The 26,873-nt window shown below is 40.8% G+C and overlaps 2 protein-coding genes, 1 long non-coding RNA gene and 1 other non-coding gene across 10 annotated transcripts in view; 3 read left to right on the top strand and 1 right to left on the bottom strand.

Moving 5' to 3' along the window:
* CHD8 (chromodomain helicase DNA binding protein 8) overlaps nucleotides 1-5,305 on the top strand; it is a 62,646-nt gene extending 57,341 nt beyond the window's left edge. For 6 of the 7 annotated variants that reach the window (XM_019832774.3, XM_011283119.4, XM_011283122.4 and 3 more), the window contains exons 35-38: nucleotides 712-825; nucleotides 1,016-1,195; nucleotides 1,594-1,710; nucleotides 4,326-5,305. In XM_019832774.3, the coding sequence (XP_019688333.1) occupies nucleotides 712-825; nucleotides 1,016-1,195; nucleotides 1,594-1,710; nucleotides 4,326-4,892 (978 nt within the window). In that variant the 3' untranslated portion in view covers nucleotides 4,893-5,305. The remainder of the gene's footprint in view (nucleotides 1-711; nucleotides 826-1,015; nucleotides 1,196-1,593; nucleotides 1,711-4,325) is intronic. The other variant, XM_019832775.3, reaches the window with a different exon arrangement.
* LOC111561214 lies at nucleotides 430-511 on the top strand. The gene has a single exon (XR_002743569.1). It is a non-coding gene; the product is annotated as a small nucleolar RNA U6-53/MBII-28 (small nucleolar RNA).
* Nucleotides 827-6,117, bottom strand: LOC102899590. Its single transcript, XR_440533.4, has 3 exons — nucleotides 5,598-6,117; nucleotides 5,422-5,487; nucleotides 827-1,248 (listed from the first exon to the last, which is right to left on the bottom strand). It is a non-coding gene; the product is annotated as an uncharacterized LOC102899590 (long non-coding RNA).
* Nucleotides 6,118-6,404: 287 nt separating this feature from the next.
* The window catches only part of SUPT16H (SPT16 homolog, facilitates chromatin remodeling subunit), a 40,657-nt gene continuing 20,188 nt past the window's right edge, over nucleotides 6,405-26,873 (top strand). Inside the window, exons 1-7 of the mRNA XM_003987429.6 lie at nucleotides 6,405-6,618; nucleotides 20,920-21,012; nucleotides 22,130-22,300; nucleotides 23,083-23,235; nucleotides 24,017-24,163; nucleotides 24,591-24,742; nucleotides 25,943-26,115. Coding sequence (XP_003987478.2) covers nucleotides 6,553-6,618; nucleotides 20,920-21,012; nucleotides 22,130-22,300; nucleotides 23,083-23,235; nucleotides 24,017-24,163; nucleotides 24,591-24,742; nucleotides 25,943-26,115 — 955 coding nt within the window. The 5' untranslated portion in view covers nucleotides 6,405-6,552. The remainder of the gene's footprint in view (nucleotides 6,619-20,919; nucleotides 21,013-22,129; nucleotides 22,301-23,082; nucleotides 23,236-24,016; nucleotides 24,164-24,590; nucleotides 24,743-25,942; nucleotides 26,116-26,873) is intronic.

Here is a 26,873-nt window from a genome sequence, read left to right as displayed (position 1 = left end):
ACTTTAAAAATGAGAGGGTATAAAAATTAGAGCTCACACAGCTCCATTGAGGAGAAGTCATTGCAGTAAAGGAAGGGATCTTGACTTCTATCTCCTGGGGACCAGATTAAAAGAAACAATATTTTTGAAAGAAATTTAATCGATACAAGGTTCTCTTGGGAGGCTTGTTTCTAGATCCTAGAAACCTAGTTTTTAAAAATTGAATTCAAGTTGTAGGAAAGCTGTTAAAATGACACGGAAGTAGTTATGGGCCTTATTAAGTCAAAAATAAGAAGTCATTCCTACTGAAATTAAATCAGTGTTACTTATTTTACAAATGGGAAGTTTAATTTCCTGATCCTCTTCCCTATTGAAACCCTATTAGTTGCTCATTAAGTACTCAACAAGAAAAATTTCTTAAAGTATGTGTTAGGAATTATCAGGATTTTGCTCCTGTGATGATTTGCCATGCTAATATTGAGACACCAGGTAGGGGGTGTTGTTGAAATTCTTCTCTTCTTTTCTGAGGGGCACTAGGTCAAGAAACAAAATCTGTCTAAGGGAAAAGTATATAGGTTTTATCATATTTCTGATTTCTACCTTTTAGTCAGATGGCCTTCTTTCTCATCCTTGAGCCAGAGGATGACCCTTACCCCAAGATCCCCAAAGCTTAATGTTTACTTTAAAAACATGTGCCATATGACATTTTGGGTGGATGGGTTGTCTTCTTAGGAGGAAGGATTGAAGTTAACATTCCAGAAGCACAAGTTGATGGCTAATGGAGTAATGGGAGATGGACATCCTCTGTTTCATAAGAAGAAGGGAAACAGAAAGAAGCTAGTCGAGGTGAGTGATAGAAAAAGTCTTTAATGTGATGATTAGATTTTTTTTTATTCCTACTAATTGATGAAGGCAGTTGGGATTAAGGGACTAGAAGATACTAGAATTATTTTATGGCTACCATTGGCTCTACTCCCCCTCCCTCCCTGCCCCAAAGAAGAGTATGTGCTCATGGGGGTGGATTCTGGGTTTGCAGCTGGAGGTGGAGTGCATGGAAGAGCCTAATCACCTTGATGTGGACCTGGAGACCCGGATCCCTGTCATCAATAAGGTGGATGGTACTTTGCTGGTGGGTGAGGATGCCCCTCGCCGGGCTGAACTGGAGATGTGGTTACAGGGTCATCCAGAGTTCGCTGTTGATCCCCGATTTCTAGCGGTGAGTGGCAGTTCCATCCAGCAAGATTTAAAGTCATTCCCTTGGTATTTAAGCTGTGTGAGAGGGAGGAAGCATGCCGTATTATGTCATCATTTCTGTATCTGCCAAATCAGAATAATAATACCCAGTCTTCCCAACTCACAGAGTTGTAAGGATCAAAATAAAATAAGTTAAAGCACTTACTAAACTAAATACTAGGGAGTTATTTACTGTTGACCTATTATCTGATCACCTGATTTTGGGGGGAGAGATCAGCTTAATGGCAGTTTCCCACCAGGACTAATCCTTTACTTAGCCATGCAATAAGCATGTATTGTCAAACTAGACTCTAGTACCTTAATAATTACTCCAGAGAAGATTTTTATTCCTCTAGGATGACTGATCCTTTTCTATTTCAGTATATGGAGGATCGCAGAAAACAGAAGTGGCAGAGATGTAAAAAAAATAATAAGGCGGAATTGAACTGTTTGGGAGTGGAACCTGTCCAGACAGCTAACTCTAGGAATGGGAAAAAGGTGAGTGAGACTGAGGCGTTACCACTCTGTTCCCACACTAGATGTAACTGGAGAAATTATTTGATGTTATGTTACTTACCTTTTTAACTGTGTATGAAAAAAATTTATCTTCAGTCCACCAATCAGAAAACCAGAGTAATTTTATTGGTATTAATACAGTCCTTTAGCATTGTCATCTCTACAAGAGCATAAAGTTCTAAAAAGTAACTAGCACATCAAGCATATTAAAACACAAGAATTAGTAAGATGTGTTGGAACATTCAACGCCTTCTGCTCTTCTACTGATTGACTAGGGAGTTTTGGCAAATCTTTAACCTTTCAGTTTGCACATCCTGAAAAGTTGAGGGTATTGGAGCAGATAATCTCTTAAAAGTTTTAGGATCCTGTTTATTTATTTATTTAAAAAAAAATTTTTTTTTAATGTTTATTTTTGAGACAGAGAGAGACAGAGCATGAACGGGGGAGGGGCAGAGAGAGGGAGACACAGAATCTGAAACAGGCTCCAGGCTCTGAGCTGTCAGCCCAGAGCCTGACGCAGGGCTCGAACTCACAGATTGTGAGATCATGACCTGAGCCGAAGTCGGCCGCTTAACCGACTGAGCCACCCAGGCGCCCCAGGATCCTGTTTATTTTAGAAGGGACTTGGGGGCTACTAAGGAAAATAGTCATAGCGTTTCCCAACATGGAGGAGTTTGAGAATCACTGATAATAACGCCAGTAATGGAAAAAGGAAAGGAAAACATGTTTTATAGTTTAAAACAACATTGGTTATTCCATTATTTTCAAATGTACTTATGCTTTTACTACCCCAGTTATAGGCCTTTTGGTAGATTAAGTGCTGATAATCCTTTCTACGAAAATATAACTGTAAAAGTTTCTCTTTGCTATGTTAGCCTTACTTTGGGCAGTAATTATATTTTTTAAACATATTAAGTCATGGTTTGTTTGGGAAGCACTTAAAGTGATAAGTACTTGTATATACTCCCTTTATCTAATCATCCCCTCTTTCATGTACATCTTTACATATATATGTAATATGTATATAAAAATACAATGTATCTTTTAGCAAAGTCAATTTCCAAATAAACATTATCTTTTGCATTTAACAAATTGAGATCATTATTTTGCACATTATAGTAATTTGTGAGGGGCATTTATGAAGCTTATTTTTTTTTTTTATTGGTAAAAGTGGTTTCATATAAGGATTGTTGGCCATAAAAGAATAGTTTAATTTTTCCTCTTGTCCTCCATGGGACCAAAAGTGTGATAATAAGCACAGTGGTTGATATGTGAGACTGATGGCTGAAGGCTGGATCCTTCTCTGTCTTGAATTTCACATTACAGAGCAGCTTCATAAAAAAGGCTTTTCCCCAGTATTACCTATTTTTACCTCAAGTATTTTGTTATTTCTTTATAGTCAGTTGAAACAAAAGATCCTAGGGAGTCACAGAAAATCATAATATGACTAGTACAGAATTTTTGATGTAGACAGAATTGATCGTATATCTAGCACTGCATTATTACTTGTAACTGTGGGAGTTTAGGTGCTATTATAGTTATATTTTAAAAGTCTATACAAGGGGCGCCTGGGTGGCGCAGTCGGTTAAGCGTCCGACTTCAGCCAGGTCACGATCTCGCGGTCCGTGAGTTCGAGCCCCGCGTCAGGCTCTGGGCTGATGGCTCGGAGCCTGGAGCCTGTTTCCGATTCTGTGTCTCCCTCTCTCTCTGCCCCTCCCCCGTTCATGCTCTGTCTCTCTCTGTCCCAAAAATAAATAAACGTTGAAAAAAAAAATTAAAAAAAAAAAAAAAGTCTATACAAATACGGAGTATTGAGAGGTTTGTCTCTCCAAATCAGAAAGGTATATTCCCGTGTCACGTGTTAGATTGGTAAATAGAGTGCAGAGATATAGGCACCAACTGTCTGAGTTTAATTCTAGGTTACCCAGTATTGTACTTAGGTCTAGCGAAGCAGAGGCAGTAGTTCCAGCTTCGGTATACTTAATTAAAATTTACAGTCAGAACATCTAGAAGAAGTGACTTAAAATTCAGCAGATAGGTTCTTTTTATCAGTGTGAACAAAACTTAAATTTCACGAGGAGCTACCCACAGTCTTTTTGTTGTTGTAAACATCCAGGAGTCTTAACCTGACCTGTCTTTAGTTTACCACACTCTGATATTCTAATGAGTGATAATTTTGTGAATACCAATATAGTCGTTCTGCACTTCACATGATAAATTTCATGTGAACAACCTGCCATCAGTAAAGTATACTATGCAAATGCTGATTCACTCATTGGCTTAGGCCCCTTTAATTTCTTAAAGGTAAGAAATGGGCGGATGGACTAAAGATACAATGTAGTCACGGAAAAAAGAAAACTCTGGTTCACATGAGTATCAGTATCAATTCCTTGATCTTAGCTTGGGCGTCGCAGTGCTTCCAGCAGCTACATCCAGCATTTCCTCCTCCTTATTACCATCAAGCCTTATCTGAATGTGCTTGTTTTGCTGCTCCTAAAGATAGAGTCAGTGAAAAAGAATTTGCAAGCTGGGGCTCTGTTGGCTTCTATTTTGCTTTTTGACTTTCTTGTTTACCATCTTCTTTTCCTTCCTCCTAGGGTCACCATGCTGAAACTGTGTTCAACCGGGTTTTGCCAGGGCCTATTGCACCAGACAGCAGCAAGAAGCGGGCCCGTAGGATGCGACCAGACCTTTCTAAGATGATGGCCCTGATGCAGGGTGGAGGCACTGGGCCCCTGTCTCTGCATAATACCTTCCAACACAGCAGTAGTGGCCTGCAGTCTGTGTCATCTCTGGGTCACAGCAGTGCCGCTTCTGCATCTTTGCCTTTTATGCCGTTTGTGATGGGTGGTGCAGCATCATCCCCTCATGTAGACTCCAGCACCATGCTTCATCACCACCACCACCACCCCCACCCCCACCATCACCACCATCACCATCCAGGCCTGAGAGCCACTGGCTTCCCTTCTTCACCAGCCACTACCACCTCTGGTACTGCCTTGAGGTTGCCACCACTGCAGCCTGAGGAAGACGAGGACGATGAGGATGAAGATGATGATGATGATTTATCTCAGGGCTATGATAGCTCAGAAAGGGACTTCTCACTCATTGATGATCCTATGATGCCAGCCAACTCAGACTCGAGCGAAGATGCTGATGACTGAAGCCCCAGCATGGTCCCCATTGCTTGGGTGGCTGCTGTTATTTTCAATTACTCTGGCCCTTGGACTATGGAAAAGTGGGAGGGACAGGGGAGATGTGGGGAAACCCAGGACTCCAGGAGGTGAAAAGGAAAAAGAAAACTTGTACCTGATTGCTTCCAAAATTGAGAGGATTGGGTGGGCAGGGGGAACTCCTAAAAAAATACATGACCACTTCCTCATTTCTGGGGAAGGAAAGGAGACTAGAGCAGCTGATGTGCTCACCCCTCCCTAAACCCCTCCATTAACCACAGACTATGTAGCGCTGGCCCTAGCCTCTGGCAGAGCCTGTTCCTGGCCGAACTGTGGATACAGCTGGAGGGTCAGGAACTGTTACCTTCCTTCCCCTTGGCATTAATAAATTTAAGTTAATCCTTTTCCACTCTTCCTTTGTTCTATATTTGCTCAAACCCAATATAAAGGTTAATTTTGAATTCATGATGGGTAATTTCAGTACCATTTCCAAAGTTCATTATCTCTCATACAAAATTACCTTGGACAGGACAGACAAGTCGTCTCCACTCCACCAAAGGGCATATGTTAAGTGTAGTCCAGCTTGCTAAAGGCAAGGCAATTATTTAATGTAAATAGTAGGCAAATGTTCAGATTCAAACTCGCAAGTTCTTAAAAAAAATGAAGAATGTTGCCAAGGAACCATGTACATTTTACCTGGAATTAACTGAAATAACGGTGCTTTTGAGAAGCCTTAAGAATGGTGTCACTTCATGGACTGTGGCAAGGGGACAGGCTGACCGGAAGGAACGTTGTCAAGACTTGAGCCGGGTTGGGGGGGGCGGAGACTGGGTTGTGTTAAGCCCCTCAAGCCATTTGTTTCCTACAACTCTTCCCCCACCATCCCAGGGCTCAGATGAAGCCTGGGCATTTCCTTTTCTAAGGCAAGGTCCTTTCACCGTAATTTATTGGTAGGGTGCGTTTTTTTCTCCTCGGTTTGTTCTCTGTGTGTGCCCGGAACCTCAGACCCAGCGTCCCACCACGAAGGATCCTTCTAGACCAGGAGCTGCAAAGGGTTTTGCTTCCCCACCCTTTCTAGGAGGGGAACGCACCCAGCCTTCCCTCTCCCGTCCCACGCCAGCTCCCGCTCTTTCCGCTTCCCCGGCGTTTGTCGGTGGGTGGGGCCATTGCAGCGGCGCGCGGCAGCTCGTGTGGGGCGGGGCACGTGTGGGGCGGGGCAGGCTCGGCAGGCCTCCCGCTTCCTTCGCGGTGCCCCGCCGCTGCCGCCTCCGCCAGAAGTTGGAGCTCCTGCAAACCGCAGCCGGGCTGAGAGTGAGGGCGGGGCGGAGCGTCACGTGATGACGTCGCTTCGCGTGCGGCTGTTGCTAAGTTGACAACAAAACCCCGCGAAAATCTAGACTCTTTTTGTGTTGCACATTTTGTTGATTTTCCACTGTCTTTCTTCCTCTCCTTCCGCTAACCTCCGGAGAGAGGATTAAAAGAAAAAAAAAAAAATTCCAAGCGCTGTCGGGACCCGGAAGCGGAAAGGGCATCTTTGAGGTCGATACTTCCGGGTCACTGGGAGAGTGCGGGATTCCGGGGCCGAGAGCGGGTGGCGGATCCGGGACCTCGCGTGATTCTCGGAACCCGAGCAGGAGCGGCGTCTGTGGCTATGGCTGTGACTCTGGACAAAGATGCTTATTACCGACGAGTGAAGAGACTGTACAGCAATTGGCGGGTGAGATAGATCCCGTAATTTTCCCTGGGGAGCCCCCCTCTGCCATCCCATAATAACCCCATTTCTCGGCGCCCTTTTTTCCCTTTCCGTCGGGAATTCCCGGGTTCAGTGTCGCGCCCCTTTAGTTGCTGCAGGACCATTCACCGCAGGCCGCCCCCAGCGCCGCCCCGGAACAGGGAATCCCCCGCAATCACCCTGCCCTGCATCCACCACCATCTTCCCCGCGTGCTGGCCCCCGTCATGCATAACAGCCTCCTCTCACAATTCCTTCCCGCCCTGGAAGAGGCATCATCCTTCCCTCCCACTCTGTGATCACGTCTTGCTGCCCCCCTCCTGCAGTGTTCATACACACCCACGCACTCGCTCTGTCCTTCCACAATCCGAATATTCCGCCCCAGGTCCCGCCAGAATTGGCAACCTTCTTCGTAAAGGGTGGATGGAGGGGCTAGCAAGATGTGAATCCGGCTTTTCGTGTTTATCGTTTGCGGGGCTTTTGCTGGAGTTCAAAAAAAAAAAAAAAAAAAAACGCTCACGCGCAGCCGTCTCATGTTCTAGGCCCTGCTGTGGGTAACACAGAAACCCTAATGCCGAAAACCTGCAAGCATTAGTAATGCAAAAACGATGTGATGCTTAAAACCTCACTAGTTTTCCTCTTTGGTAGAGTATCCGGGGCACGTGTTGAGAAAAAGCGCTGTTGCAGTCTCCAGTGTTTTAAAGGTTGGGTAATTTTGCCGCTTGAGAAACGTCCACGATTGAAATTTATTTTTATGAAAGTAATTTATCAATTCATACATTTGATTGCGTCCTGTGGTGCAGGCTGAGCTGTCGAGCTTAAGTCTGGCCTCTGAACTCTGTCATCCAGGGAAGCTAAAACTAATAAAGACTTTTTAAAACCTGAAAAATGTCCTGAAGAAAGTGATCAGTTCTGATTTTCAGCATGTAAATTGCCGTTCCAAGAGACCCTCCACTAAAAAACAAGCTATTAAACTTGGTCAGTTTCCTGCCACTCATATTAAAGGTTCGTGTGTCTTTAATTCTTTGAAGATAAATGCGTTAGATAATTGAAAGTAAAACGGATTCTTTGTTGCATTTTTATGAAAATAAGGACTTAATCCTAGAAAAATGCTGAACATAGTTTTGTTTTTAAGATTTTGTATTGGTTAATTTCTATCAAATGTTTTCACAGTTTCTTTCACTGTTACATTTTTAAATAATCAATGTTACAAAAACTTTCTGGGGCACCTGGGTGGCTCAGTCCGTTGAGCATTGAATTCTTGATTTCAGCTCAAGTCAAGATCCCAGGGTTGTGACAGGCTCCTCCTCCCTGAGCTTGGAGCCTGCTTAAGAGTCTCACTCCCTTTGTCTGTCTCCCCTCCTGCTTGCTCACACACATGCGCTCAAGCTCACTCCCTCTCTGGTGCTCGTGGGCTCTCTCCCTCCCCCTCTCCCTCTCCAATAAAAAAAAGTTGAGCATTCGACTTTGGCTCAGTTGGTAATCTCATAGTTCTTGAGTTGGAGCCCCACACCAGGCTCTCTGCTGTCAGCACAGATCCTGCTTTGGATCTCTGTCCCCCTCTCTCTCTGCCCCTCCCCCGCTGCTGTCAAAAATAAACATTAAAAAAGCATACTGTGAAAAAAAATAAAAATGTGTTTTTAAAAAGGAAAAAAAACTTTCTGAAAGTTGCAGTATTTTCCAAAGATTGATTTACAAGGGTGCAGTATATAATAGATATAAATAAATCAGAAACTCTCTCTTCCACTCATATACGCTGAAATTATACAGCTTAGATGTGTAGGTTGTTCCTAGTCCCAGTAATTAAGAGTTTATCAGGTTATTCTTCATCTTCTCTAGACCATTCACTAAAAGCTAAGATTCATTTAGTCGCTGTTCCATTACGTGATTGATAAATGCAAAGCATGAGACTGGGAAAAACTGGAGGCCTAAAGACAAATTGGCAAACTTAATAATATTAAGTAGCAGTGTTTAAATCAAGGAAAGTTAAATTATAGGCCCTTGTTTTTTGTTCCTCAAAAATCAATATTTTTGAGAGGGAGACAGAGGGAGAGGGCGCAAGTGAGCAAGGGGCAGAGAGAGGGAGAGAGAGAAAAGTGGGGCACAAGTCCACCCAAAGCAGGGTTCGAGCTCATGATGTGGGACTTGAACTCACGAACCATGAGATCATGACCTGAGCCGAAGTCAGATGCTTAAGGACTGAGCCACCCAGGCGCCCAGAAACCATTAAGGTTTATCCTGGCCCTTCTACTTACGTCATTTGAAGAGGTGTGTTAAATGTTAATAAGAACTGGTATTGTATAAAGTTATGTGTCAAGTCCATATGAAAATGTACTCATTAGCAAAATTTGTGGCTAATTATTTTGAGAATCTTATTTGAATAAACTTTCTATTTTCTTATAACTGTGAATTTTAATAATTATGTCCAGAACCCACCTGTAGAATTCCTTTCTGCATCATAGTCTTTCCAGGTTACAGGACTTCATTCTGACCTGCTTAAACAAAGATCATGGTTGTCAGGTAAATTCTGGTTGCTTATTCTCTTAGCTGTAGCAGAAAGATAGTGAAGTATATAGGTGATGCTATATGTATTTTTTACACTTTTTCCTTTTTTAATAAGAAAACTAGCCTTGAGATGCAGGAATAGCTTGAACTATACAGATCCCAAGTCTTGTATTGTCCATACCCATCTTCAAAGAAATATCCATTATGAAAAAAATTCACAAACCAGAAAATTTGTTAGTTGCCACATCCACTTTTTTGTTTTAAATACCTGCAAGCATAAGCTTTTCAGAACTGTGTGATTGTGTGTGGTAGCTCCAGCTCTCTTCAGCCATAGAGATTAGTGGAGAACCAAAAAGCTACTAACCTTGTTTTGTTTTTTAGAGAGAGAGCATGAGCAGGGGAGAGGGTCAGAGGGAGAGAGAATCCCAGGCAGGCTCTGCACTGAGCTAACGTGGGGCTCAGTCTCACGACCTGGGATCATGACTTAAGCTGAAACCAAGAGTCCAACACTCCACTGACTGACCCACCCAGGCTCCCCATGTTTTGTTTTGTTATTTTTAATAAGAACAGGAGCTAATGTGACTCCTAATCTCATCTGCAAATTGAGTTTGGGTTAAATACATATTGTGAGGCTACTGCAAATAACATTATTTTTTTATTACAGTTTTCATTAATTTATGTCTAAAAACAGCAACATCACACACTTCTGTTTGAGTAGAAATTTCCAAAACGTTAGTAAGTATATAGTGTCATTTTAAAGATGAGAAAATCGGCTCAGTCAAGAATCAAACAGGAGATCTTCGTGACAACTAGAACTTATTACTGTTTTGTGACTGTAGATGTTGTAGTCTAGTCCAGTCCTGCCTCTTCTATTTTAGATCAGAACTTCCGTGAGGAGCAAGCGTTTGCAGCCCTTGTCTATTTCTGTGTTAGAAAACTCCGGGTAGTGGCAGTGGATCGTGAGAGTGGGCTCTGGGCTTCTCCTCTCCTCTTATACTTAACTGGGTCCTTATTTAGGGCTCCCAGCCTTTTCAGGATTGTGATCATTTTTAACCAGGTACTATGATTAGTACTGCATGGGGTAAGAGGTGAAGGAGGTTAGTCTCCATTCTGCAGTTCAGCTGCTTTGAGAACCGAGGGAAACAATATCCAGGCACACCTAGAACCCTACCTCTTAGGGCATCCTGCTATGAGTGAGCCTTGACTTTAGTCATCTGCCTTTTATCCCAAAAGAATTATGTAAAATGTCAGAATTTGCCACCATTTTCAAAAGGAAAGCCAGTCCAGTGCGTTGAGTCACGTGTCTGTATGCCACGGGTCAGGATGGAAATGGTGGGTGGCTCTAACCCTAAAAAAGAAAGTTTGTGTCCATGGAGAAAACTATATGCTATAGTGTCCGTGCCTCGCTCAATTGGTGCTTTCTGACTGCTGATTTTTGTGTTGCGGACGAGTGTCTTGTTCTGGATTGCTCTCCAAAAGTAGACAGTTACCTTTTATGGCTTAGGAAGGTTCTTTAAAATATGGGCAATTCCCATGCTTCTTTCATCAAGATATTGGGTTATTTCTACCCATTCCCATTCTTAATGGCTCTTTTATCTTGAGTGAGGTAGATAAAGGTTTAAGTAATGTATGGGTCCCTTGACTTCAAGAAGAGGAGGCTAGATGGAAGTAAATGCCTGAGCAGGTTGGGGTACATTTATTCTTGCATGCTCAACTTTTATAGTCTACTCCCGTTACTAACTTTCTTACATTTTTATCCCTGGTTACCAATTCTCGTGCCTGGCATGTAGTAGCCACTCAGTGAACGATGGTGACAGTTTCTGAGCTTTCATGCATCCTTGCTTGGTTCGAAGAGACTTCTGTCCAGGCTACATATAGGTGACCATAAGTTCTTCCTTTCCTGGTACTATTCACCTGTTGTCTCTATGTAATTATTAATGGCACACCTTTTTATTCTCCAGATTGTCTTGGTATGAATGACAAATTATATCCTGGATATAACCCGGTACTTCAAAAATGTTTCCTCTTTTTAGTGCAATACCCATTTGGTTCAAAGGGAGATAGTTGTTCCTCTGTCATGGTATTTCCCCAACTTTTATTATTCTGATACCACCTTCACAGTTTCTGCTTATTCATTGTTATCTGTATGTACTTTGTACTTTAAGTGTTATTTTTAATTAAGTAATAACATAGGTTTTTAAAAAACAGGTAGTTCTGAAAACCTTAAAAACCAGTCAACTGCCTCAGAAGCAGTTACTTTTAGTTCTTCTGCTTCATATTTTGAAATGCTGTCTATACATTGTTACTTCTTGAATTGTCAGTCTTAGATATTAACTGTTGTCCTGTTTTGGTAGTTTAGGATTTAAATTTAACTTTTGTATTCTGTCACATTTTATTCCAGCTTCCTTACCTCCTGATACTTTTTAAATCTTTCCCTGACAGGGTTGCCTGGGTAGCTCAGTCGGTTAATGGGCTCAGGTCACGATCTCGTGACCTCTCATGAGCTCCAGCCATGCGCGTCGGGCTCTGTGGTAATAGCTCAGAACCTGAAGCCTGCTTTGGATTGATTCTGTGTCTCCTTCTCTCTCTGCCCCTCCCCCAGTCACACTTTGTTTCTCTCCCTCTCTCTCTCTCTCAACAATAAATAAACATTAAAAAATTAAAAAATATAAATTTCTCTGGGGTGCCTGGGTGGCTCAGTCGGTTAAGCGGCCAACTTCTGCTCAGGTCGTGATCTCGCGGTCCGTGAGTTAGAGCCCCGCGTCGGGCTCTGTGCTGACAGCTCAGAGCCTGGAGCCTGTTTCAGATTCTGTGTCTCCCTCTCTCTGACCCTCCCCCGTTCATGCTCTGTCTCTCTCTGTCTCAAAAATAAATAAACATTAAAATAAATAAATAAATAAATAAATAAATAAATAAATAAATAAATAAATAAATAAATTTCTCCCTGACACATTGTTACGGAAAACTTCAAACAGAGAGAAAAGTGAAAGATTTTTACAGTGAACACGTGTGTACCCATCACCTACATTAATAATTGACATTTTATTATACTTGATTTATCACATATCCACCCCTCTTGATAAGTTTTTTTTTTTTCACAATTTTTATTAAAATCAGTAGTAAGTTTACATTTTTATGTTCATGTAGATACTTTCACTGCTGGGTGAAGTAATAAAGTACAATTACCTCTCCTATTCTCTACAATTCATTTTTCCTGACACTAGTGATTGCCTACATTTCTCTCTTTTTTTAAATGCTCCTAGCCCTAATTATTTCCTTCAGGTCTGTCATAATCTTCTCAATCGTTTATTTTAAAATTGTCACACTTGGGGCATCTGGGTGTCTCATTTGGTTGAGCATCTGACTCTTAATTTCAGCTCAGATCATGATCTCACTGTTTGTGGGATCGAGCCCTGCATCAGGCTCTGCACTGACAGCATGGAGTCTGCTTAGAATTCTCTGTCTCCTTCTCTGTCTCTGCCCCTCCCCCACTCGTGTTCTCTCTCCAAATAAATACACTTAAATTTTTCACACTTGTCAGATATTTTATTAATTCTGTGTTGTTTTTTTTTTTTTTTTTAAGTTTATTTATTTTGAGAGAGAGAATCCCAAGCAGGCACCACGCTGTCAGTGCCCAGTGTGGGGCTCCATCCCATGAACCGTGGGATCATGACCTGAGCTAAAATCAAGAGTCCAGATGCTTGACAGAGCCACCCAGGCGCCCCAATTCTGTGTTGTTTTTTTAGCTTCACCACCATTCCCCTCCCCCAACCTTACATTATATTGTTCTATCTGTACAGGTTGTTCTCCAGGCCTACTGAACTTGGGACTTTCCAATATTGGGTCCCCTATATCCTACAACCTTTGTGTTGATTTTTTTTTCTTGTAAGAGCATTTTCTCTAAGAGCTTTTTAAAGGATATAGAGAATATATGTTTCTTAAGCGGTTGTGTGTCTTAAGTTTTATTCTGTCTTCACTTTTGGTTAATAATATAGTTAAGTGTGATTAAAATTCAAGGTTGAAAATCTCTCAGAATTCAGCTCAGAATCTAAGCAGTCATTCGGTAGTCTTCAAACTTGCAGTATTTTTAGAAGGCAAATGTGTCTCTTTCCTGATTCAGTGTATATGGCCTGTTCTCTCTGAAACATTTCAGATCCTCTCTTTATCCCTTGTGTTTTGAAATTTCACTGCCTTCATATGAGCCTTTTTTTTTTTTTCTTCCATGCATTGAATTGGGAAGTCGCCGGGGGGGGGGGGGGGGGTCTGTTCAGTCTCCAGGCTCAGTGCCCTTCAGTGTTAGAATCATTCACTGTTTGGGGTGCCTGGGTGGCGCAGTCGGTTAAGCGTCCGACTTCAGCCAGGTCACGATCTCGCGGTCCGGGAGTTCGAGCCCCGCATCAGGCTCTGGGCTGATGGCTCGGAGCCTGGAGCCTGTTTCCGATTCTGTGTCTCCCTCTCTCTCTGCCCCTCCCCCGTTCAAGCTCTGTCTCTCCCTGTCCCAAAAATAAATAAACGTTGAAAAAAATTAAAAAAAATTAAAAAAAAAAAAGAATCATTCACTGTTTGATTACTTTTTTCCCCTCCATTTCCTCAGTGATCTTTTTTGTTGCCCCTGATATTCCCCTTGCAGAGCTTTAGACCGCTTGACTTAAGTTTGTTGGTTATCTTTCAGTTTTGTTTCCTGTCTTTGTCCTCTATTTCCAATACTGCTTCTTAACTTTATTTTCCCACTTACAGATTTTTAAAATTTTCAGCTATTTTTAATTTCTTCTTAACCTCTACACTCTTGTTTCATGGATATACTATATTTTATAGGAGGTGTTTTTATTTAATTTTTATCTCCTATTCTCTGTGTTGTCTGTTTCCTCTGAGTTTCCTTGATTCCTCTTACATATTGGAGACCTCACAGACACCAAAGTAAGACTTGGCTACCCATCCGTATTAAGATAAAATAATAAGACACTGGTTGGCAGCTCTGCATGGATGGGGCCTCTCAAAGAATAGGGGTAACTGTAGAGTGAATAGGCTCACTTATTCCATGGAGGACCCCCAAATGTCAGTATGTGAAGAGTTTTCTCTGAATTCAGTGAGGACCTGCAAAGAAAAATCCTCTTCATTCGTTCCTGATGGTCACTCAAAATACAGACTTTAACTTTCTGAAAATTAGTACTTGCTTCTGCTGTGCCTAACATCTGAAGCTAGAGCCTTTTTGAGCTCATTTTTCCAGAGATTAAATAAAAAGTCTTTTTGCTAAAGGATTAGATGTTGTCTCAGGACTTTCAAGAACTGGGGGGGCAAGAGGCAGGGGAGTCCCTCTCTTAAGCTTACTGACCAGACCTTCCGTTTTTAGCCCTGAACTCATCTACGTGCAATATACTCCGTTCCCTTTCCCTGATACTTGGTGCCTCCAGAGTTTAGCCCCCTGGGGCTCTTTGAGATCTGTATACCTTACCATTGAGAAAGCTTGTCAGGCACTTGGGGTGAGCTACCATAGCTCTGCTTAGTTGTTTCCCACTCATGTCCTCTTTTATCTTCCAGAATCCTGTTGAATTCTTTAAATCTAACTATATTCAGAAAGGATCCTTTACATCACTGTAAATGGAAAATTGTGTCACTTTCCAAAATTAAAAAGTAAAGATCATATAAGCACAACAGCATTATTAAATTCTACCAGGTGTTAAGGACTAGCATTGAACAGATATGTTCTTTTTTAAAAATTTTTTTATTAAGCTTTTATTTTAATTTCAATATAGTTAACATACAGTGTTATATTAGTTTCGGGTGTACAATATAGTGCTTTTATACGTTACTCAGTGCTCATCATGATAAGTGTACTCTTCATCCCCATCACTTATTTAACACACTTCCGCACCCACCTCCCCTCTGGTAACCATTATTCTCTATAGTTACGAGTCTGTTTCTTGGTTTCTCTTTTTTTTTCTTTGTTCATTTATTTTGTTTCTTACAATTCACATACTAGTGAAATTATGTGGTGTTCGTCTTTCTCTGACTTACTATGCTTAGCATCATACTCTAGTTCCATCCATGTCATTGCAAATGGCAAGATTTTATTCTTTTTTATGGTTTAATAATATTCCATTGTGGGTGGGTGTGTGTGTGTGTGTGTATGTGTGTATGTATATGTGTGTGTGTGTGTGTGTGTATATATATATGTATATATATAAATATATATAAATATATGCCATTTCTTTATCCATTCACGTATCAGTGGACACGTGGGCTGCTTCCATGATTGGGTTATTGTAAATAATGCTGCAATAAAACATGAGGGTACATATATCCTTTCGGATTAGTGTTTTTGTATTTTGGGTGTGTAAATACCCAGTAGCGTGATTACTGGGTCAGAGGGTAGTTCTATTTTTAACTCTTCTTAAAATTAAAAAAAAAATTTTTTTAATCTTTATTTATTTTTGAGAGAGAGAGACAGAGCATGAGCAGGGGAGGAACAGAGAGAGAAGGAGACACAGAATCTGAAGCAGGCTCCAGGCTTTGAGCTGTCAGCACAGAGCCGATGCAGGACTCGAACCCACGAACTGCGAGATCATGACCTGAGCCGAAGTCAGATGCTTAACCGACTGAGGCACCCAGGCGCCCCTATTTTTAACTTTTTGAGGAACCTTCTTACTCTTTTCCACAGTAGCTGTACCGGTTTGCATTCCCATCAACAGTGCACAGGGGTTCCTTTTCTCCACATCCTTGCCAGCGCTTGCTGTTTCTTGTGTTTTGTTTTGTTTTGTTTTGTTTTGTTTTGTTTTGTTTTGTTTTGTTTTAGAGACAGAGGGAGAGAGAGAATCCCAAGCAGCCTTGACACTCAGGGCAGAGCCTGACATAGGACTTGATTCATGACCCTGGGATGATGACTTGAGGGAAAACCTAGAGACAGATGCTCAACTGACTGAGCCACCCAGGTGCCCCTTGTGTTTTGGGAGTTTTGTTTGTTTTTAATGCTTATTTATTTATTTTGAGAGAGGGAGAGAGAGAATCCCAAGCAGGCTCCACAGTGTCAGCACAGAGCCCATCTTTGGGCTTGAACCCACGAATTGTGAGGTCATGACCTGAGCCAAAATCAAGAATCAGACACTTAACTGAGCCACCCAGGCACCCTTGTGTTTAAAAAAAAAATTTTTTTTTTAATCTTTATTTCTTTAAAAAAATTTTTTTTTTCAATGTTTATTTTTGGGACAGAGAGAGACAGAGCATGAACGGGGGAGGGGCAGAGAGAGAGGGAGACACAGAATCGGAAACAGGCTACAGGCTCTGAGCCATCAGCCCAGAGCCTGACGCGGGGCTCGAACTCCCGGACCGCGAGATCGTGACCTGGCTGAAGTCGGATGCTTAACCGACTGCGCCACCCAGGTGCCCCATCTTTATTTCTTTTTGAGAGAGAGAGAGAGCAGGGGAGGAACGGAGAGAGAGGGAGACACAGAATCCAAAGCAGGCTCCAGGCTCTGAGCTGTCAGCACAGAGCCCAACAGGCTCTGATCTTTGCTTGAAAACTCAAATATTAAAAATAGATCTAACCTGTGACCCAGCAATAGCACTGTTAGGAATTTACCCAAAGGATACAGGAGTGCTGATGCATAGGGGCACATGTACCTCAATGTTTATAGCAGCACTTTTCAACAATAGCCAAATTATGGAAAGAGCCTAAATGTCCATCAACTGACGAATGGATAAAGAAGATGTGGTTTATATATACAATGGAATACTACTTGGCAATGAGAAAGAATGAAATCTGGCCATTTGCAGCAATGTGGATGGAACTGGAGAGTGTTATGCTAAGTGAAATAAGTCAGGCAGAGAATGACAGATACCGTATGTTTTCACTCATATGTGGGTCCTGAGAAACTTAACACAAGACCATGGGGGAGGGGAAGGGGAACCTTGATATAACCAATGCCAAGAAAGGCTCTTTAGGGTCTTGAATGATTTAAGAATGTAAAAGGGCCTGCTATCAGTCTGAGAACAACTGAGCTATATGATTCCGATGACATCACACATTAACACTAATTTTGGTATTAAACATTCTCTCCTCTCCCAATTTTTGCTACATATGCTCTAGTTCTTCATTAAACATGGATTTTGTGGCAATAATATTGCCACTACCTTGATAACCTCCCAAAATTAGGAACAGGAAACTGCCTATGTTTAATGCTTATGTGTTCTAGCTACAGATAAGTGTAATTTCCATGCCCATACATCTGTCTGTAAAAACCACTGAAATTAATCAAAAAGCCTCTTTTAGTATTTTTTGATATTTGAAATCTTGCTCCAGTCAAAACCTTTCAACAAAGAAAAAGATATCAACATGTGTAAAAATTCAGAATACATAGTAATACATTTTTAAAAAGTATACACAGTGTAATCATGTAACTTAGTCATTAATGATATGGGAAATTTATCCAAAGGGATCTCAATAAAACTGAAAATAGGGAGACAGAAAAAAAGGCCCACATATTCAGCTTTTTTATGCAGATGGGGAAGCAAACTCAACTATTCCAAGGATTTTAATTCCTATAAAATGCCTAGTTTTCCACTGCCCATCACAAAGGTGATAAACTCAAATTTTATCATTGACTACATAATACATTTTCATTTTCCTTGAAGTGACAGGCTCACTTCACTCATTTTCAAGAAAATGTATGCCTGTTACCCAAGTCTGCTTAAATGGCTACTTCAACTTGTTATTCGAATAATTGTAAAGTTTTCCTTAAGATAACCGTCATATTTCAGTTTGCACACAGAAGTGGTTTGCGTGTACTTCATGTTTCTTTATACAAAATATTAAAGGGGCGCCTGGGTGGCGCAGTCGGTTAAGCGTCCGACTTCAGCCAGGTCACGATCTCGCGGTCCGTGAGTTCGAGCCCCGCGTCGGGCTCTGGGCTGATGGCTCAGAGCCTGGAGCCTATTTCCGATTCTGTGTCTCCCTCTCTCTCTGCCCCTCCCACATTCATGCTCTGTCTCTCTCTGTCCCAAAAATAAATAAACGTTGAAAAAAAAAATTAAAAAAAAATATTAAAAAGACATGCTAGAGTGTTGGGATTACTTACTGTTGATCATTTTTATTGCATCAAGGACATTCTTAGAGAAATAGCCCCCCCTTCCACGAGTATGTGGTAATGAATTACTTTGGTGCCAATTACCTTGATTTGTGCTAAGGCACTCACTAGCTGTTTTTGTTGTTGTTGTTTAATTTCTTTTTAATATTTTTAATGTTTTTATTTATGTTTGAGAGATAGTGCAGACAGAGAGGGAGACACAGAATCGGAAGGGGCGCCTGGGTGGCTCAGTTGGTTCAGCGCTGGACTTTAGCTTAGGTCATGATCTCACAGTTTGTGGGTTCAAGCCCTGTGTCGGGCTCTGTGCTGGAAGCTCATAGCCTGGGGCCTCCTTTAGATTCTGTGTCTCCCTCTCTCTTTGCCCCTCCCCCTGCTTGTTCTTTCTCTCTCTCTCTCTCTCTCTCTCTCTGTCTCTGTCTTTCTCTCTCTCTCAAAAACAAATATTAAAAAAATATATATGAGAATCCTTGGCAGGCTCCAGGCTCTGAGCTGTCAGGACAGAGCCCAGCGCAGGGCTCAAACCCATGAACCATGAGATCATGATCTGAGCCAAAGTCAGACACTTAACTGACTGAGCCACCCAGGGACCTGAAGGCACTAGCTGTTTTAACTACCAATGCTTTTGCATTATCAGTGAGAACTAATGATAAACCTTCCCAACCTGAAGGAAAACATTTTCTTCCTGAAAATGAGTGGGGGAATGCATACAGTTTCTATGTGGTAATTTCTTTGGGTTATGTATTTTTTTGTGGTAGAGAAATTCAACAGAACCCTTAATTGTTGTACTATATTTGGATTCTTACTGGCAACCAGAAGCTTTGTTGTGTGGAAGAGTCTGATGTAGATGTTTTTCTTGACTTTATAGGGGAAGTTAGAGATTTGACCTTCTAGCCCACAATTTGCAGTCTTTTGGTCTTACGGAACCGTTGAAGAGTAGCTGATGGAGTGGTTGCAGGACTCACACTTCTCAATTTCAAAACTTAAGATAAAGCTGGAGTAATCAAAACGACATGATATTGGTACAAGGATGGATGCTTAGATAATGGAATAGAATTGAGAATCCAAAAATAAACCCTCACATTTGTGTCATTTGATTTTTTTTCTAATACATAATTTGATTTTTTTCCCCTAATACATAATTTGATTTTTTGACTGGGACAGTTCAGTGGGGGGAAAGAATAGTCTTTTCAACAATGAGGTAACCATATGCAAAAAAATGAAGTTAGGCCTCTTCCCCACACCATACACAAAAATTAACTCAAAATGAATCCTAGATCTAAATATCAGAGCTAAAACTATAAAACTGCTAAAGAAATACAGGTAAATCTTTTATGTCCTTGGATTAGACAAAGCCTTCTTAGATATGACCTCAAAAGCACAAGAAAATAATTTGGACTCCTTCAGAATTAAAAACTATCATGTGTGAAAGGACAACATCATCAGGAAAGTGAAAAGAAGCCACTGAATGGAGAAAATTTGTAAGTCATATCTGATAAGAGACATATCTGGAATATAAAAGGAGCTCTTATAACTGAATAATAAAACAGTAATTCAGTTACACAATGGGCAAAGGATGTGAATAGGTGCTTCTCCAAAGAAGGTAGACAAATGGTCCGTAATCACATGAAAAGGTGCTCAGCATCATTAGCTGTCAGAGAAATGCAGATCAAAACTACAGTGAGGTACTACTTCACATGCAGTGGACAATGGCTCTAATAAAAAAAAAGCCAATCAATATGTGTTAGTCAAGATATGGAGAATTTGGCATCCTGATAAATTGCTGTTTGAGAATAAGAAATGGTGCGGTCACTCTGGAAAACAGTCTGGCTCCTCAAAAAGTTAAACACAGAGTTACCATATATATGACCTAGTAATTCTTCACCTAGGTATGTACTCAAGAGAAGTATGTCCACACAAAAACTGACATGAATCTTCATAGCACCATTATTCACAATAGCCAAAATATGGCAATAACCCAGATGTCCAGCAGTTGATGAATAGATACAGTAGTAGATCCATACAGTGGGTTGTTAGTCACAGAAAGGACAAAGTACTGACACATGCTACAACATAGGTGAACCTTGAAAGCATGTTAAGTGAGAGAAGCCAGATGCAGAGGCCACATATGTTACTCCATTTATATGAAATGTCCAGAATAGACAAATCCGTACAGTCCAGTTAGGTTAACAGCTGCCTAGACCTAGGTGGAGATGTAGGCCATCTTTTGGGAAAGAGGAAAATGTTCTAAAGTTAGATTGTGATGGTTGCAGAACTCTGAACACACTAAAAGCCATTGAATTGTATGTAAGTTCTCTCTCACTAAAGCTGTTTAACAAAGAGAGTAATGACTGTGAGGCTGCCAAGCAAACTTGGCATTACTATTAGGAAAATCTATACCCTGAGTAAATACTGAACTTTGTATTCCAGTTTTACTAGGATAAAAAGATGACCAGGGGCGCCTGGGTGGCGCAGTCGGTTAAGCGTCCGACTTCAGCCAGGTCACGATCTCGCGGTCCGTGAGTTCGAGCCCCGCGTCGGGCTCTGGGCTGATGGCTCAGAGCCTGGAGCCTGTTTCCAATTCTGTGTCTCCCTCTCTCTCTGCCCCTCCCCCGTTCATGCTCTGTCTCTCTCTGTCCCAAAAATAAATAAACGTTGAAAAAAAAAAAAAAAAGATGACCAAATTACCTACTCTTTACTTTTCAGAAAGGAGAAGATGAATATGCCAACGTTGATGCCATTGTTGTATCAGTGGGTGTTGATGAAGAAATTGTTTATGCAAAATCAACTGCCTTACAGGTGAGAGGTTTATGGCAGTTTTAGGCCTGAGAATCCTCGAATCATCGATTGCACCACAATAGTGTGGTATTCACCAGCCACATTAAAAATTAAATTCTTCAGTCCCAAGTCTCAAGTACTGAGTACCATGTTGGAGCTGGTAGAGAATATTTCCATCATCATTGAAAACTCAGTGGACCCCCCCGCCCCACATACACACACACAAAACAAGAAAGAAAAAATTTTAAAACATAAACACATCCTTATTTAAAAAGAAAGAAAGAAACAACCGTACTTCAACTAAAGAAACATAAAAAAAGGTTTGGTGGACAGCCCCAAAAAAGAAGTATATAAATTGGGATAGATTTAATCATATATAACAATAAAATCTAACAGTGGATTAAGTAGAATGGTTTTTTCTCTTTTAGTTAGTCTTCAGGGACACAGGGTTTTTCTGGTCTGTCTTCTGCCATACGTAGAGGCCAGCCCTTGGGCTCATGGTACAAAAATTGCTAGAGCTCCAGCCATTACATCTGCATTCCAAGTAGAAAGAGTGGAGAAAGGGAAGAAAATGAAGACATCTTTCCCTTTATGAAGATACTTGAAGTCCCACAGAATACTTCTATTTATAACTTATTGGCCAGAATTTAATGGCCATAAGCTGCAAGAAAGGATAGGAAGTAGTCTTCATGCTGAGTGTGCCCAGCTAACAATCCCAAGTCTTTCTGAGAGGGAAGAAATGAATAATTGGTAGGCAGCTAGCAGTCTTTGGGGGAGGTAGAATGTGCATTTCCCTGATGTGCTACTTTGTCCCTTGTTTTATGCGTTTCTGTTCTACTAAATAACCATATAGTTCATAGAAACACAAATTATCCGTATGATTTGGTGGTCTTTATTATAGAGTATTTCAAACATCAAAGTAGATAAATAATAATGTGACACTCTAATGTACCCATTATCCAATATGTATACATTATCCAATAAATTGTAAGCTCTTGGCCAGTTTCATTTCATTTGTATCCACATCTAGCTTATTTTGAAGTTAATTCCAGATACCTTATTTTATAAATATTTCTGAGTAAGTACATTAATTTTTTTAATTTGTAAATACTGTTGTTACTTTTGTCTTTTCCTATAGACGTGGCTCTTTGGTTATGAACTGACTGATACTATCATGGTCTTCTGTGATGACAAAATTATCTTTATGGCCAGCAAGAAGAAAGTGGAGTTTTTAAAACAGATTGCTAACACTAAGGGCAATGAGAATGCAAATGGAGCCCCTGCCATCACACTGCTGATACGGGAAAAGGTCAGAACTAGTAAAGAATGTGTCATAAATGTCAAAGAATGTTTAAAAGTAATAAATGGAAATCCCTCTAGGAATTTAAAAATATACAGGAGAAGATTTTTGCTGGCTAACATTGTAATTACAAAGTTTTAGCACATCTTCGTTGTGTTTGTTAAGAAGAAAAAAGTTCAGTAACCCTGTCGGTTCTATAGCAAAACACACAGGCTGTGAGATTCTGTCAAACATGGACTTTATCTGTCCATTCTCAAGGGTAATGTCAACTTGTTTGTTTTCATCTTAGTACTTCAATTGGCATGAATCACTGGGGGTTTTTTAAGTCCTCTCCTAACATGGGGCTGGAGCTCACAAGCCTGAGATCAAGAGTTGCAGGCTCTCCCAGCTGGGCGCCCCTAGAACAAAAATAATTTTAAACATCCTTAAGAAAACAGATATACCTCATACTCAGTGTTTGTCATATGTGGTCTTTTTTGTCGTACTTTCCACCTGACACTTTTTCTCAGAATGTTGTTCCCCTGCGTGCATGAGTGTTTTAGCTGTTCCTGAAGAAAAAGAATAGTCTTGTCAACTCATGTGGCACTTTAGTTTGTAAAAATATCCAAAGAAATTTTGTGTTAACTTTTAGAGTGTCACATTCTGCCACAAGGGAGTAAGTAGGTGAGGCATGGGGAGAAAATTTATTCTTTCTATGGTTCCAAATATCTGTCTGTGCCTGTTACTAGTAGAACATAGATGTCTAATTCTAAAACTAATTAACAAGAGTCTTTTCTTTGTGGCACTGATAGAATGAAAGCAATAAGAGCAGCTTTGACAAAATGATTGAAGCCATTAAAGAAAGCAAGAACGGCAAGAAGATTGGAGTGTTCAGCAAAGACAAGTTCCCTGGAGAGTTCATGAAGAACTGGAACGACTGCCTCAACAAAGAGGGCTTTGACAAAGTGAGAACACTCCCAGAAACATGCAGATTAGGAGTTGCGAAGATAGAAGTGTGACAGCTTTCCGTAACAGATAGTGCAAAGAATATGTTTTGGGAAAAGTATATATTCCTTCAGATTTCCATTTTCCATTCTGTTTGGCTGAGCAGTAAGCCATTTTGACTTTCCAGTCAGGAATGGCCCATTTGGAAGATAGTTTAGCTCTTGCAGGGGGAAACAGAAACCTCTCTCTCTCTCTCTCTCTCTCTTTTTTTTTTTTTTTTGTTAAATATTTATTTTGGGAGAGCATTGAGGCACAAGCAGGGGAGAGGGAGAGAGAATCCCAAGCAGGCTCCTCACTTTCCTTACAGAGCCTCATGCAAGGCTTAAACTCACAAACCACAAGATCATGACCTGAGCCGCAATCAAGTCAGACTCTTAACTGACTGAGCCACCCAGGTGCCCCCAGAAAAATCTCTTATCCAGAAAAAATACATTTTTTTCCCCTCCCTGCTCTCCTGCCTGTCTTCCTCTTCTGCCTTTATAAGATCCTCTAGAGAGGAGCGTTTACATTTACATTTAAATGGTATATTAGTTCAATGCCTTTTAGAATACACACAGTGACCTGGTAATGAGCTATTTTGAATGTTTATTCAATCCAAGAAAAGAGTATTTTTATATTCCGTAAACTACTGATGAATGGTGTGCTAAATAACCAAGTAACTTCACTGATACATTGGGAGAGATGCATTTATTTAGCAGTTCTGTATTTACCTGTTAGAAATTCTTATCACTTTGACTGCAGATAGATATCAGTGCGGTTGTGGCTTATACCATTGCTGTAAAGGAGGATGGGGAGCTCAACCTAATGAAGAAAGCAGCTAGCATCACCTCTGAGGTCTTCAACAAATTCTTCAAGGAAAGAGTCATGGAAATAGTTGATGCAGATGAGGTAAATGGAGAGGGGAAAGTCTGTACTATTCTAATGAAGCAGAAGTAAGTCCCTACCGTGCAGTGTTTTTTGCTGCATGTTTGGCTTCCTTTGCAATTAGGCCTTTGATACAGAAGTTGCTGGTGTGTAATTTTGCCTGTTCTCTTTCAAAATAACTATAAACCTGCGCTAGTTTCCTGATGTTACCCAGTATTTTACTTGAGAATTCCTTGCATAGCTGTGAATTTCACAATATTCTCAAAATCTGCTTTGCAGGTATACCAGTATATTACCTGACACATAAGCCATTTCATAAGGCTTATATAACATCCTCAGTGATGTCAGGATATGTGTTGTCCTCAAATAATGTCCAAAAATTCAACACTTTTAGACTCTTTGTCACCCTCTGGTGAGTATTGTTAACTATTTTATTTCTTTATGCTTACAGAAAGTTCGACACAGCAAACTGGCTGAGTCTGTGGAAAAGGCCATTGAAGAGAAAAAATACCTTGCTGGGGCAGACCCTTCTACTGTGGAGATGTGTTACCCTCCTATCATTCAGAGTGGTGGCAACTATAATCTCAAGTTCAGTGTGGTGAGGTAAGTATGAGAACTTCAGATTATAACAATCAGAGCATTTCAGCTTTCGGCCTGTTTTTTTCTTGGACTCATTTTGGAATTCAGAAAAGTTTAGTCTCTATACCCTACGTGGAGCTCAAACTCACAGCTGAGAGATCAAGACTTAGACACTCCACCAACTGAGCCAGCCAGGCACCCCTGCATATTTTTATCTTATTTCACGTTGGTACTCCCTTTTTACTTGAGCATTTATTTCATTTTGCTTTTCCAGATGATTAAAAATACCAAGAGGGCCACCTGGGTGGCTCAGTCAGTTAAGCGTCCGACTTCAGCTCAGGTCATGAGCTCACAGTTCATGTGTTCAAGCCCCACGTTGGGCTCCGTCCTGACAGCTCAGAGCCTGGAGCCTGCTTCAGATTCTGTATCTCCCTCTCACTCTGCTCCCCCACCCCCATTCATGCTCTTTCAAAAATAAATAAATGTTTAAAAAATTTGTTTTAAATATCAAGAAAAATGTAAAACATGTTGAGAAAAACCATTAAGGTATGAGATATGCCATAATGTAATTCCCCTTCTGAGTTTTTTCTTTGAATGAAAGGAAAACGTGTTAGTTAGTTAGTTAGTTAGTTAGTTAGTTAGTTAGTTAGTTATGAGAGAGCGAGCGAGCACATGCATGTGTGAGAGCAGGGAAGGGTCAGAGAGAGAGACAGAGTCAGAGAATCCCAAGCAGGCTCCAGGCTCTTAGCTGTCAGCACAGAGCTCAGCGCGAGGCTCGATTCTATGAACTATGAGATCATGACCTGAGCCAAGGTCGGCCCTGATCCAGCTGAGCCACCCAGGTGCCTGTAATTTTTAAAAATATATGAAGAATGCTGTTTTTCCTGGTCAGGCTGAAGGAACTAATTTATAATGCATAGTACAGTTCATAGTGGCTGGTGGAAAAGTGATGGCTTACCCTTGAGCTTTAAAACTGTAATGAATAGAATTTGGTATATTTTTTTGTCTATTTAGGAAACCACAAGTAAGCTTCTCACTGAATTTTTATCCTGTGAGCTTCAGTCAGTAATTTTACCTCTTTATAAGCTAATCTGTTTAAAGAGTGTAGGTCCTTCTTCAGCTATGGGATATAACAGGGAAAGGTGATTATAGATGTTTTATGCCAGTGCTGCTAAGGACTTTGCTAGTTTGCATAATGAAATGCTTTCTTCTTTTGGTCTCTAGTGACAAGAATCACATGCATTTTGGGGCCATCACTTGTGCCATGGGTATTCGCTTCAAATCTTACTGCTCCAACCTTGTTCGCACTTTGATGGTTGACCCTTCTCAGGAAGTTCAAGAAAATTACAACTTTTTGCTCCAGCTTCAAGAGGAACTGCTAAAGGAATTAAGACATGGTGAGGTGCCCTAGAAAAGATTCGGAAATGAAGTAAACTGAAGTGTCTCTAGTGTTTATGTGCATTTATATCCCTGAGGCATTTATACTAAAAATAGAATTCGATTTTACTAGCTTTGAATCACCCTAGCATTTCACTCTTCAGTCTTTTAGCATGAGTGGTTGTTGTGGTTTTACATTGGTGTTTGCAGAAAACTTCTGTGGCCAGTTAGGCCTCTGCATCCAAATCTTCATAAAATATCTGGCCTTGTTACTTTTCTTTGGTTCTGAGAACTAGTATCTCTAGCAACAGAATGTGTATTGTTAATTCTACATTGAATGGATACAAGGAATCTTAGTCTAAGGGCAAAACTAATAGCAACTCTGCTAAGCAAGCAATTGCATACCTCGGAAGGAAATAAAGTGCTTGACACCACACCTCTTTTGTCTTGAGACTCTACACTCCTAGTTGGCGAAATGGGACTTCAAGTTTTCTACTCTATAAGCCCACCCATGTGCCCATAGCTTCTAGATACAATTCCTTCGTGTTACCTCAAGTCGATCTTGAGAAATCCTATTGGAAGTAATAGTCCCAGGTAGTTTGATGAGGATAAGGACCCCTTTGAGTCCACCATATCTAGACTCTTCTGGCTTGAAGACTGTGTTCATACTATAGATCATGAAACATTAAGGCCAGAGTCCTCTTTTTTTTTTTTTTTTTTTTAATTTTTTTTCAAAAAAAATTTTTAATGTTTATTTTTGAGAGAGACACAGAACGTG

The sequence above is a fragment of the Felis catus genome, chromosome B3, assembly GCF_018350175.1.
Source record: "Felis catus isolate Fca126 chromosome B3, F.catus_Fca126_mat1.0, whole genome shotgun sequence".
NCBI lineage: Eukaryota > Metazoa > Chordata > Mammalia > Carnivora > Felidae > Felis > Felis catus.
The sequence above is the reverse complement of the archived record's forward strand: the minus strand, read 5'-3'. Positions and strand labels throughout refer to the sequence as shown.